Here is a 13,091-nt window from a genome sequence, read left to right as displayed (position 1 = left end):
TGTTAAGAGTATTTTGTCTAAAACTATGCTGTTCTTACAAACAAAACTCAGCTTATGCTTATCCGTTTGGTTTACCAGCAAATAAGTGAAGAGCAGAATCAAGAATTTACAAAATAAACACCGTTAAGACTTCAAAGGACACTGAACCACTGCCCAGCCTTTCATATGTATTTCAACCCTCTTGGAGAAGATGGACCTCTATTTTACATTTCTCCCTCATCAGTTTTGCCTCTTAATCCTTACATTTCAAGCAAAGGAAGAAGTGAAGGTAAATCGATCTCTCATGACCAGCATGTCCTATCCCAGATGGGGTTACAAGCAGCATGAAGGCTTACACCATGCTGTTAGACACAACTGCAGCCCTTTTTCTAATGCTGCTGTGGTTTGCTGCATTTGAATAGCATACACGTGGCATTCATTACAGACGCTCTGAAAGCAGCCTGCTGTGTTGCAGCACCCAAGATGGTTCATCACAATGAGGTAATTTTAACTGCTGGAGTATGAGATAACACTCACGTGAGCTACAGTAGCCCATCCTCTCTGCTATTCCACTCTCTGCAAGGACCCAAAGCTGAATATAGAGTACATGGCATCACTGAGCTACATCATTTGGAGAACAGGGCTTGGGGAAAGCATCCTACATGAAGGGGAATCACTCCTTCAGCAATCCCTGCAGAGAAGGCAAAGATGCTGGCAAGCCCCAGCTGTGCACATCTGCACTGGCATCCATACTGGCAGAGAAAGGACAGGAACCCTCCTCTGCATGGTGGAAGCACTGCTCATGTCTTCAATGAAGCATGCTTGCAGGAAGGCAGAACTCTCATTTCTGAGAGACGTGGAGCTGCTAAGCTTCTAGTTTGTGAGTTTATTCAGTTATTCATCCTTCCACACAGTCACATATGCAAACTTATTCTAGGGTGTTGTATCAGCACAGAAAACCAAGTTGGATTTTTTGTTAGCAGCAATGTTTCATAATACATCTTATCACATCATAATGGAGTTTTACATTAAATCTTGATTTTTAAATGAGGGATGTAATTTTAAGGCTTTAAAACTGAGAGTTTTTTATTGCATGCCTTTCTGAGTTATTTATAGGAACATAAAAGCATGCATTAATGTGTCACATAGGAAGATATAAGAACATCAGTGAAGTAGGCATAGTCAGATGCAAGAAAAAAGACCAACTTGCAGCCCTGATAATTTGTGGTACCTAGCTCTACAGTTGTTAAATATTGCACACTAAAGTAAAATCCAGAATTACCATATTTTATTACCATAAAGTATGATAGTAAGTAAATAGTATAATAATACCTTATAGATGGCTAACCACAATAAGGCAAGGTGATTTTAAAACCTAACCAACAAAACATGTATATGTTTACTTTGTAATTGACAGCATACTGATTTTCTGCTGTTGCTGCTTGTCAGATGGACTCAGCTGAGCAGGGTATTTGGAAAGGCACATTCAAATAACGAAATGAGCTCTTTGCTTACACTCCAGCTGCTGCCCATCATTATTATTGTACAAGAACTTGTGTCAGAAAATCCACCAAAACCCCCACATCCAGCACTGTTCACCAAACAATCGAATTTCTCAATGTCCAGAAATTGAACTACTATTGGCTGTGTACTATGTTTAGGCTCCATGCAATAAATCTGGAAGGCCTGTGCTCCTGAAAAAGCCCCTGGTCATCCATTAGCTTAATCAAGGAGACACTCTGATTCTTGCATATGTCCTCTCTCATTATTTTTACCTTATGAAGTGACATGCACCATAATGCACTCAAGTCTGCTGGAGTGGTAAGTGTGAAGTGGCATTGATTCCTGAAAACATCAGACTCATTATTCACCTATGCTAGAGTTTGGATCTTCACACGCAGAAGTCTATGAAAACTACAACTGAAAACAAGGGCTGTGGGTAATTTAAAGCCAAGACACTCCCTGGTTTTGCTGTTAGCCATTGAGCAACATTAAAAATGGAGATAAAGGAGTTCAGAAAGCAATTTGCACATGCCAGCAAACTACTATGAGAGCAGCATGTAAAATCGGTCATGCAAATGTTATTAGGAAATACTTATTTAGGAAATAAGTATTAGGAAATGCTTTATCAGGAAAGAGTAATTGAAAAAGGAAAAAAACAGACTCATTACAAGTTCCAAAGTACCTACAGTTGCTGGAATTTCAGGCCATCAGTAAGGAATCTCGAGGGAATAAGTAAAGAATCTTGTTTCACTCATGCTCTCAGGGCCACAGAAATGAAGCCACTTATCTGAAACAATGACTGATAGATTATTACACAACCTGTTTAAGAGTGATCAGTGTCAGTTAATCATAGCTCATGCCATCCCCCTGGCATGTGAGGAATCTCCCCCAAAGACAGCAGAAATTCTCTTAGCATTTCTTCAAACTACAGGCACAGAGATTAGGGTAAGTTTCCATATTGCCTAATGAAAAAATGTAATTTTGCAAATAGACATTTTGCTGAGAGCCTGCATCTTGTCAGTCCAATACTATGGAACTGGACACTAAAAATTGCACAAGGCTGCAACAGTTGAGCAATTTTTTTGCAAGTGTCTGTAATTTCACAGGTTCATTTGCAATTTACTTCTGAACAATCAATGTATTTTTATCCTTACCATGATTACTGAGGCACGAACATCAAGACAGGGAAACAATCCTGTCCTCACTTAGGTCTGCAGGCACGACAGGCCTGGGAGACAGAAAACCACAGCCCTGTGGAGGGGGAGGGATGAAGAAAGGGGCTGCCTTACACTTCAGCAAATCCTTCTGGTGATAAAGCAGTGACTTTGGCAAAGGCACTGCTACTCTATGCCATTTGCTTGGGGAAGCAATATTCTGCCTTGTTAGCACACTGCAGGGACGAGGGCTGCTTCTGTCCTCTGGCTGGTGTCCGCACAGGAGACAAGGGGGAGGCTTCTTGTGGACAGATGTATTCAGGCCCCTCTCACAACACCAAATTCTCTAAAAGTCATTAAACTTCTGTTTACTTAGAAAAGTTTTAGGGAATTTAATGTAATATTTAACTATATGCCTTTTAGCCCTTAGAAAAAGAATGTACTACCTACCCACACAGCTGTGGTTGCAAGTTTTGCATGAAGAGCAGTAGTTACTGGTGACACTGCTGCAGTGCCAGTTAGCATTTCTCCCCTGTTTACTCATGCATAGATGGGTGGTTTTCTATTTTGGTATTTACTCCAGGGCAATTTCTGAGGCAACACCTCCTCAGATTTCATTAAGGTCTTGACCCTTTCCATAACATCCTATTGCTAGGTTTTTACTGTTTCTACACACCATGTGAGGCGCTCGGATGTTTTAGGAGCTTCTCCAGCTCAGAACACTTCAGAGCCCTGCCAGCCTCCTACAGTGACATGTATATTTTGTACATTCAGACTGTACACGGCCTACGTTCCGTAGGGATGGATATTTAGATGTCATGTTCCTGCATGACAGTTTGCACAATATGTGAAATAAAAATTATAATGAAAAAGGAGTATTAGCAAGCTAAACTCTGAGAAAAGCCAGTCTTTTTCCTTTACATGTGCTTTATCAGTTGCTAACAGTGCGCTTGGTAACATATAGGAGAAAAATGGGCAGCTGTCTAAAGCCAAGACTCAGTCTCACACTCAGTGTCAGCACAGAGCTACAGAGCTTGTTTTCTGTGCTTTGTTTTCTAAAGGGGATGGCCAGGCCACTGCCAAATGATGCCCCAAAGATCAGGTAATCAGGCAGATAGACCCAGCCTTTGGGGTGGGGCAGCACTCTCCTTACACAGTATTTTCAACAACTCATCTTATAAACGAAGGTACAGGAAAATTGCCCTTCTGCCTGAGATGAATTAGGAAGAGGTCAAATCCTTGAGTCCTTAATCAGTTCTTAGACAGCAACTTCCCTGATAAATGTCAGCCTCTTGGAATAAGAATCAACTGCAGGCACTAGCTTGAAAACAGCAGCATTTGGCACTGTGTTCGTGTTGTGTTGCGTTGTGAGATAAAAAAAGAGTTTATTAATCACTTTCACTGTTAGTTCTGAGTATTTTTCAAAATAAATACTGTAGTAACTTGTTTCCAAATCAAAAGAAGGACACCTTACTTAGATGAAAGCATAATTTGAGGTGATAGCAACTTAGCAAATATGACCCTGACTTTCCGCTGCACTGGACATTAAACTGTAATACAGTAGACCTACAGCATGATCATTAGTGCTTGTTCCATTTCCTCTATTAGAGATAATAGCAAATACAATACCCTCATTTCCTTGCTGCTTATGGCAGCATTGCCAGACTCTTTTGACAGTAAATCTCTTTTGTTTGTGTGCTGCAAAAAGACCTTTGCACTTATCTTAAAACAGGTCTCCAAAAATGTTTTTGTCAAAATAATTCTGATTCAAATTACTGATAAATCATGCTGGTGTGATAATAAAACCCACTGTACTTCCTTTCCAACAATTTAAACACATCATTAACAAGAAAAAAGAGTTCAAAATCTGTTTACAACAAACAAGAAAAATGAATGTAAGCTAGCAATATTATGAAGCTACTAATTCAAAATGCCCTCATCCTCTAAACAGATTATCCTGCATATGAGACCAGCACATAACATTGTTTCAGAAATAGCACGGTTAGGGAACAAATGCATTTCTCTCCCAGGAAGTGACAGCATTTCAGTAGGTTTCTTACATAACTTGACAGTTTACCTATTTGCTTATTTGTTCTTGACAGCAATGTGCGACAAGTCTCCCCAGGATACTTAGGAAGCCCTTGTTAAAATGTTGTCACCAAATGGAAGAAAACGCTGAAACAATTTCCTGGCTTCCACGGGTCATTTCTATACGTGATACATTAAATCACCCCTCTCCAAGAGGATTCAACTTAAAGCCTCTCAAACAAATTTTGAAGAAATAAACATTTCATGCATAGAATACATCAAATGGCTTTGTTTTTTTGTTTTTGTTTTTTTTTTTTTAATTAAAAAAACCCCAAACCAACAACAATGTCTTAGAATGGATACGGCTGCTTCTCCCTACAAGTCATTAAGCTGTATGCTATGTCCATGACAATACTCACGGTTCAGATTAAAAGGAGGAATGTATACAACTGCCCTACAAAACACACCTTGATATCAATCAAACTATTGGTCCTGCATGCCTTCACTGACTGAGATTATATGAAAGTATATGCAAACAGACAAAGACTCTCTGTTCTTTCATTCCTCCTCTCTGACACCCTCCCTTGATATATACAGTTTATTATGCATATGAGGCATGTTTTTTTATGGAAGTCCTTTTCAGAAACATTGCTACAACCTCTTTATTCTGCACTCTACTATAATTATTTTTAAATGGAGTGTTTACGTTCTTTCAAGAGGCTACAAGCAAGACACATCAGACAATATATGCTTGTCATTATGGAGATTAATGTCCTTTTTTTCTCATGCTGTGATTTGCCTATGCAAATATAATTTTACAAGTATAAATGGTAACAAATAGTAAAATTATAATTACATACATTCTCATCCCTTATTGACTTGCACTTCCCTTATTGAATAGCGCTTCCCTTATTGACTTGTGACTTTATGTGCACTGCAAAACCCTTTGCAGTAAGCAAAGGATCGTGTTTAGTTGGTCTTGTACCTTCCTTCAGGACAAGACTTCACAAGGAATTCAGAATACCTTCCAATTATCTAAACTTTGTTAAATCAGTTAGTACAACCAATGTAACTTCTGTGACATTCCTTGTATTAATTTGTGTAACAAAGAAATCACAGAATCACAGACTGGTTTGCGTTGGTCTCAATACACTTCTTAACAATGTGCGTTTTTAGCCCTGGCTAAGAATTTATTGATAATTTAACACATTTGTTCAACATTTCAGAATTCTGTGATGTTAAAGCCTCAGTTAAGTTCACCTCGTAGCTGGTGGCTAAAACTAAAATCCATCCATTGCCTCTACCTGAACAAGCACTAATTCAGTGATAGGTGTGGTTTAAGCCCAGCTGGCAACTAAGTACCATGCAGCTGCTTGCTCACACCCTCACAGTGGGATGGGGAGAATTGGAAAGAAGGTAAAACCCGTGGGTTAAGAACAGTTTAATAATTAAAATAAGGTATAATACAATACTAATCCTAACGATAATGATGAAAAGGGTAATTAAAAAAAAAAAAAAAAAGAGAGAGAGAACAAGAAAAAAAAACCCCAAACAGCAGTGATGCACAATAAAATTGCTCACCACCTGCTGACAGATACCCGAGGCTGACTCACCACCAGCCTGACCCGAGCAGTGATCTGGGCATTCCGGGTATCTCCCCCCAGTTTATATACTGGGCATTACGTGCTGTGCTATGGAATACCCCTTTGGCTAGTATCGGTCAGGTGTCCTATCTCCGCTTTCTCCCAGCTTCTTGCGCCCCTCCTCACTGGCAGAGCATGAGAGACTGGAAAGTCCTTGATCAGAGCAAGTGCTACTGAGCAACAACTAAAACATCAGTGTGTTATCAGCATTGTTCTCAGACTAAATCCAAAACACAGCACTGCACCAGCTGCTGGGAAGAAAATTAAGCCTATCCCAGCCAAAACATGGAAAATTATATAGAAAAAATGTAACCTTTTCTTAATCTTTATCTAATGTCCGCTTTTCTTTGAATGCCAAAACCCCCAAATATTTTAACCCATTCTCTTCAATCTCAGCCAGTCTGATCACCTCATTTGGTCTAACCTCTAATTCTTAGGCATACCAATGCCTCAAGGTCTAAAATATACTTGCAAGATGCACATATGCAGTAGGTCCTTACCCACAATCATACTTCTCATTATCAGACAAATCAAAGTTCACTGAAATGAATAGAAACCTTTAATCTAGATTTTCTTTCTCAAACCTGCAACTGACTAAGTGCCCTCAGTCTTTGCCATCACAGCTGGGAGTTCAGCATGCTGCCTGTGAATTCAAGCTGACAAGGAACTGAATAGAAGTGCAGGCATACAATGAAGCGTGAGATGGTAGAAAATTAAAATAGAAAATGGAAATGAAAACAGAGGGGGTCCCACATATGCCTTCAGGAAAATCCTATCCTGTTCCTATCAGGACAAGATAATGGCCAGTCATAAGAAAACAGCCTATTATAAAATATGATGGGAAATTAACTTAGAGTCTGCCAAGTGAGTTCAAAATACTATCTAGATGATACCTAGTAACTACCGTAATTACAAAAAGTAAAGTGTTAAAAATAATTTCATATTTAAATATAATGAAAAGAGTAATTGAACTCTCAAACAGAAACCTATCATCACTTTGACACTAATGCAGAGTAGGCAAGAAGAAGCACAGTTTATTTTTAGTGACAAATGTAAGATATTGAAAGTACTCTTTAAAAAAAAAAATTAGTGTCATTTTCTTGAGTTTGACCAGCTAAAAAGTAGATGTCTCTTACAGAAAAACCGTGTGTCTTTTGTGACCAGTATTTCAAGGTTTATTTGAATTCTATATCATCAATAACTCATTCTGAAAGTCAGGCAGTGAAGACTGGCCCCGGAACATCCGTGCGTGGAAATCCATTGATTACACAAAATAGGAAAACTGCTGCAAAAATAAGCATGCAAGAAACCCACACTGTATACAACTGGTCCTTTGAGGAGGAGAGGAAAGACAACGATGTGCTAAGAGAGGTTGCAAATGTATCCTCTCTCAGGAGTGAAATTCACCCTGTTCTGAGATGTTGGGTAGCAACAGAAGCTCCCTACCTGTTCTGAACAGCACAGCAAAAAAGCTGAAAAGATGAACATTGGCTTGCCCTAGTTTTGTATAAGCCTTTTATTTTATGAATGAAGCTATCTCCCAGCTTGAACAACAATTGAAGAATAATGGAAAAGGCAAAGGTACAGAAGACAGAAAAGAGCTAATTTGTTCCCACTAAGGGCAAATACTTCCATGCACTGGGAACACAGATGTAATGAGCAGAAAGAAAAATGATGGAGAAGGGCAAAATGGATGCAGCAGTCTTCACAAAAATACTGGTTTTCTTATTTTCTTTGTTCTTGGGAGGACAAATGTCTGATATATTTATGCTGGTTTGTGACCTGGAAGATTAATATTAATTTCCTGTGTGCTACTCTAACTACTTGCTTAATTCTTGGTAAGCCTAGTTACAGCTAGGCTTACAGTACTTGGACATTACAAGAAATAGACAGACCAAGATAGAAGCTTTATAGGAGTTTTTTGTGTGTGTGGGTGCTTTTTTGTTTGGTTGGGTTTTTTTCGTTTTTTGGGGGTTTTTTGTGTGTGGCTTTTTTTTTGTTGTTGTTGGTTTCGGTTTTGGTTTTTTTTTGGTTGCCGTTTTGTTTTTTTGTTTTGTTTTGGGTTTTTTTTTTAAGAGCTTTTAAAGATGTTTTTTTTAATAGTCCATTTGGTTGAAAAATTTCAGAATGAGCTGAACAAAATGCTTTGGTGCTTTTAAAGCCCCACTTCACACTTTTGATTAAATCCTTTAGAAGCATCTTGAAAAAACCCTTTGCTAAATGAAGACAAGCCTCCTCATGTCAGTGACTCACTGTGAGGACAGATCCATTATACATTAATAGCCCTTAACAAGGGGTTTATAAAACAAGTAGATAAACTAGTTCAAGAGAGTTCAGCAAATGGAGGCTGAATGCTTCTTTTTCTAAGAGAAATTTATAACATTTGCAGTAGCCAAAATGCCTAGCTGGTGCCAGGAGGGTATTCATTGGCATGCTCTATTGAGGGGATTGTATAGTTATTTGGTTTTAAGAATCATCTATAGATATATTTTCTTTTATTCTGGAAAGATTACTCTGCTGCAGCAGTATTTTCTGGTTTCTAACAGTAACCCCTGTTTTACTCACAAACAGCATTCTGTCAAGTTTACAGCCCAAATCTATCACAGTATTTCAGCTGGACTGCAAGGATCTCAAGTTAGGAACTGCCACCTCCACAGCCTTTCCAGCTTTTGCTTAGATGTTCAGTGTCAGCTATAAGAGCAAAAGTCAGTACAGTTCATCCTAGCTAGGGATCTGGTACAATGATCTACAAAAATCCGAATTATTGCATGCTCACATAAATCATAGAATCATAGAATGGTTTGGGTTGGAAAGGACCTTAAGATCACCTAGTTCCAACCCCCCTGCCATGGGCAGGGGTGCCTCACCCTAGACCATGCCACCCAAGGTTCTGTCCAACCTAGCCTTGAATGTCAGCTTTTTAGCTTTCATATATCACTGTTCACTGGTTTCAGCAAAGCTATTACAACTCATAGAAGCTGGAGATTTTCATTTACTTCCTGGATTTTAAAACAAAGAACTGAAACACTTTCTGAAACATCTTTCAGCAAAACTTACTAATAATTTTATGCAAAAGAACTATAAATAATGTAGGACTATCTTAATTGGGGCACTTTGATTCAAAGAAAAAATTCGTCATAAAATAGTAATCTGACCCAATTCTAAGAAGTTTATACAAAGGCATTATGCTGTACACTAAACTTAAATACAAAATTTAGATTACTTTGCATGAGAGTGACTCAGTAAGCATCAGATCATTCAGAAAGTCATGAAGAGAACATGATGGTCTTGCAGTACGTCTGGTTACTCCTGTAAACACCAGTTCTCGCATTGTATTTAGTGTGAACATGCTTGCAAATGATATCAAACCATGATTTATAGGACTTTTTCACAACGGGGTATTCCATTACCATCCCAGGTATATATGCCTGAGTAGGCCTGTTCCTTCTGAATAACTGCATTACTGTTGTAACCACATTATCTTTTTCCCACCTCTAGATACCTTCCACAGAGGTCAATCATCACCAATGGTCGTTTCCTGAGTACAGTTCTTCTGACACTGCATCTCTGTGGATGATCAGTACAGATCCTGCCTTACCACTCTTACCCTTCAAAAGAGTTCTTCAGGCTGACCTCTCTTTTTTTCCACATGATCAACAGTTGCTTTTTGTTTGGAAAGTATGATAGTCTGGAAATAGACCCAAAGTCAGCCACGTTGCATCCGCACTATCTGTACTCCTGTGTATGCACGTGTGTCTGCTCCAAGATCTTTGCCATCTTTCTGCTACCTGTCTGCTTCACACACAATATCTGCTGCAGGCAACCACACAGTGCTACTGGATAAAACCAAAAATATGTCCTGCTAACTCTGAAGACAGACTGCCAGGCACAGCAGAAGGCAAGATCTTCAGCATTTCTCCCTCCTTAGGTGTTACTAACATCTTAGTTTCACAAAGTAAAATTGTCTCTATGTTACTATTTTGTTTGAAATGCTCCGGATGTCCCAACTAGACTGTTCTTTCTTATCCAACATGTCCCCTCTCTTCTGCATTGGAAGTGATCAGTGCCAGCATACAGACTAGACATTTGACAAATAAATTTCTTACGTACCTTCCCAGCACCTAATTAGTGGTTTGGGGAACATCTGGTGGGAAATTGGATGGAAGAGCTACAAGTGACTGAGAAGTACAGGTAACAGACAGAAATACTGTATGTAGCTACTAGAAGCTTTTATCTTCTTGTCTCAAAAATTTTTATACCTTTCTCTAAGTGATAGAATGTGAAACCATTGTACAAAATTCAGTAGTTTGGAAACTACCCGGAATACAGAGGAAGAAGGTATACTGGGAACTGCACAAGCTACTGGCACTGAACTGGCACTCTGATCTCCCAGTATCTACTGTCATTCTGTGTACGTATGGGCAATTCAAAGAGCAGTGAAAATTGATCTTTGATTAGACATGTAGCATACACTATACACTTTCCCAGTAGTCTACACTTCCTTGCAATAAGCCTTGTTTGTATAAATGCTCCTGCATAGCTGCAAAAACTGTGATGGGTCACCTTCAGCAAACAACTGCAAATGTAGCGTAACTATTTCCATGTCAGTATTCTGCAGGAGCCTGACTTAACTTCTTGTAACTTTTTACACCAGCTAAAACTATTTGGCCATCTATGCTCCTTTTCAGTTGAAAGGAAAACTAATGCACTCTCTTTTGCTTAAGGTTCCAAATAACTTATTGTGACATACTCCACAAAAAATGAGAGACTACACAACTGACAACAATTTCAAATTATTTTTGGGGCTAAAAGAATCAGTGTTGAACTCTACAGTTTTTTGAGTTTGGGCAGAGCATGCACTTCACTTTAACAGATAACTTAGAGCATTAAATGCATTGCTAACTCCCACCCAGAGTCACTTTTTGCCCTTCAAAGTGCCACTTCCTTAAAAAAAAAAATCAATGCAAAGTTAATTATAGGAGGGAACTTGTGTGTACTGTTCCCAGTGAACTCTGCTTCTTTCCCACATGAGTATTTATTGAGCCATTGCCGGTGAAAGATTAGGTGCTGAGCATATGATGCTAGATAATACTCACAGCAACTGCCTCCAGGATTTGTTTAACAGCGTCAGCAGCATCTCGTTCACTGTAGTAACCCTTTTCCACAATCCTACAACAAAAAAGCAACATGAGAAATTGCATTCAGAATTATCCATTATGGTAAATAAACCATATAGGCAAAAGCTTTTAAAAAATGAGCTAGAAAACAATCAAATTTAAATATGACCAGGACCCTGGAATGACTCCTAAAGAATGGAAAACAACTCTTTTGCAATTCAGGTTACCTTTGATTCCCAGTTAAATGAATAGCTGGAGATAAAATATCAGCTAGGTAAGAAGCTCAAGCTTATAACATATGCACATTCGGTTGAAAGATTTTGAAGTTTTCAGAGAATCTGAATTACTCTCAGATAAAACTAGGTATCCTTTAGGAACTGCTTCTTCACTTTTATATTTAACTCACTCCTCCCTTATTTAGTTAGTTATTTATTTGTTTGTTTGTTTGTTTATTTGACAAAAGAACTGTGCTAGGCACACACAGATGTGAATTATTCAAGAGAAAGGGATGGTGTAAAAATTTACTAGCTTCAAATTATCCCTCAAGTATAATGGGCTGAACAAGTTTCTTTTTTTCCCCCCATCAGTAGAAAATTGAGGGTCTGTAGCCAAAGAAACATGGTTTCATTAAAACTAAACCTACTTTTTTTTCTTTCTTCTTAAGGTAAATGCTACGTTTAGTTTGTACAGGTGACACATAATAACTTGATTTTGTAAATGTGCTGACCAAGTGTGGCTTATGGAGAGTTCAGTAGTATTTATGACATCTGAAGATCCTGCAAATCTGGTTTTCTTTCCCCCTTCATTTTTACATCTGTTCAATCTTGTAAAAACAAACAAAACATCAATCTTCACATTCAGTGTTATCTTCCGGAACCTTACCGTGATAAAAATATTGAGAAAGGAAATATATTTCTGTGTTAGGGTAATGTTCTGAAGTGGTGTATTTAAACATGTTGTATGCAGTGCTGCATAGAAAGGGCAGCAAGCGCTAATGCAGATTTCTGGGTTGGCCTCTCAAAGCCCAGCTGCGCTACTGTAACTCTTTAGAAGAACAGTGTCTGGGGGCTGACTCAGGATTTGCATTGCATGTTCTTGAAGAACTGCCATTGAAGAATGAAACATTATATAAATGCAGAGTTCAGTTAAACAGACCCAGCAGAAGATACAGATTTGGGCAAAGACACGTAAGAAGTCAATAAAAGAAGGATCTATCATTAGTACTAATACTCCATTTAAGCAGCCCATCCATCTTTTTACTACTGTATTTGACTACACACAGTATATGTGAACGACAACAGTTCTCCCTCAGAGAGTTACCTAAAGGTCAGATCTTTGACCTGAAGTTTTGAATTTTTACCATATTCATTTTTCAAAGACCAAGAAAACAGAAAACTGTTGTCTAGAGACAACCTCTGGTGGCTATGAGACATTTTATAAAATTTACTTGGTTTCTGTAAGCACACAAGCAATTGTTGGCAAAACAATGACCTAAAATCCCCATGAAGTAAGAGAGCAAGAAGCCTGTAATGTCTGAAGTCAAAAGTCACTGGAAAAGCCTCAGGGTCCAGAAACAGATTCTGCTTGTGGCAAGCAGAGTATAGTTCTGCCTGTTTTGCACTATCCTAGAATCACAGAATCATAGAATAATTAGGGTTGGAAAGGAC

General features: G+C 38.6%; 1 protein-coding gene across 4 annotated transcripts in view; it reads right to left on the bottom strand.

The window, feature by feature from the left end:
- CAMK4 (calcium/calmodulin dependent protein kinase IV) overlaps positions 1-13,091 on the bottom strand; it is a 157,026-nt gene that overhangs the window by 51,643 nt on the left and 92,292 nt on the right. For all 4 annotated transcript variants that reach the window (XM_030511383.1, XM_030511379.1, XM_030511380.1 and 1 more), the window contains one exon: positions 11,404-11,476. In XM_030511383.1, coding sequence (XP_030367243.1) covers positions 11,404-11,476 — 73 coding nt within the window. The remainder of the gene's footprint in view (positions 1-11,403; positions 11,477-13,091) is intronic.

This window comes from Strigops habroptila, chromosome Z, assembly GCF_004027225.2.
Source record: "Strigops habroptila isolate Jane chromosome Z, bStrHab1.2.pri, whole genome shotgun sequence".
Taxonomy (NCBI): Eukaryota; Metazoa; Chordata; class Aves; order Psittaciformes; family Psittacidae; genus Strigops; species Strigops habroptila.
The sequence above is the reverse complement of the archived record's forward strand: the minus strand, read 5'-3'. Positions and strand labels throughout refer to the sequence as shown.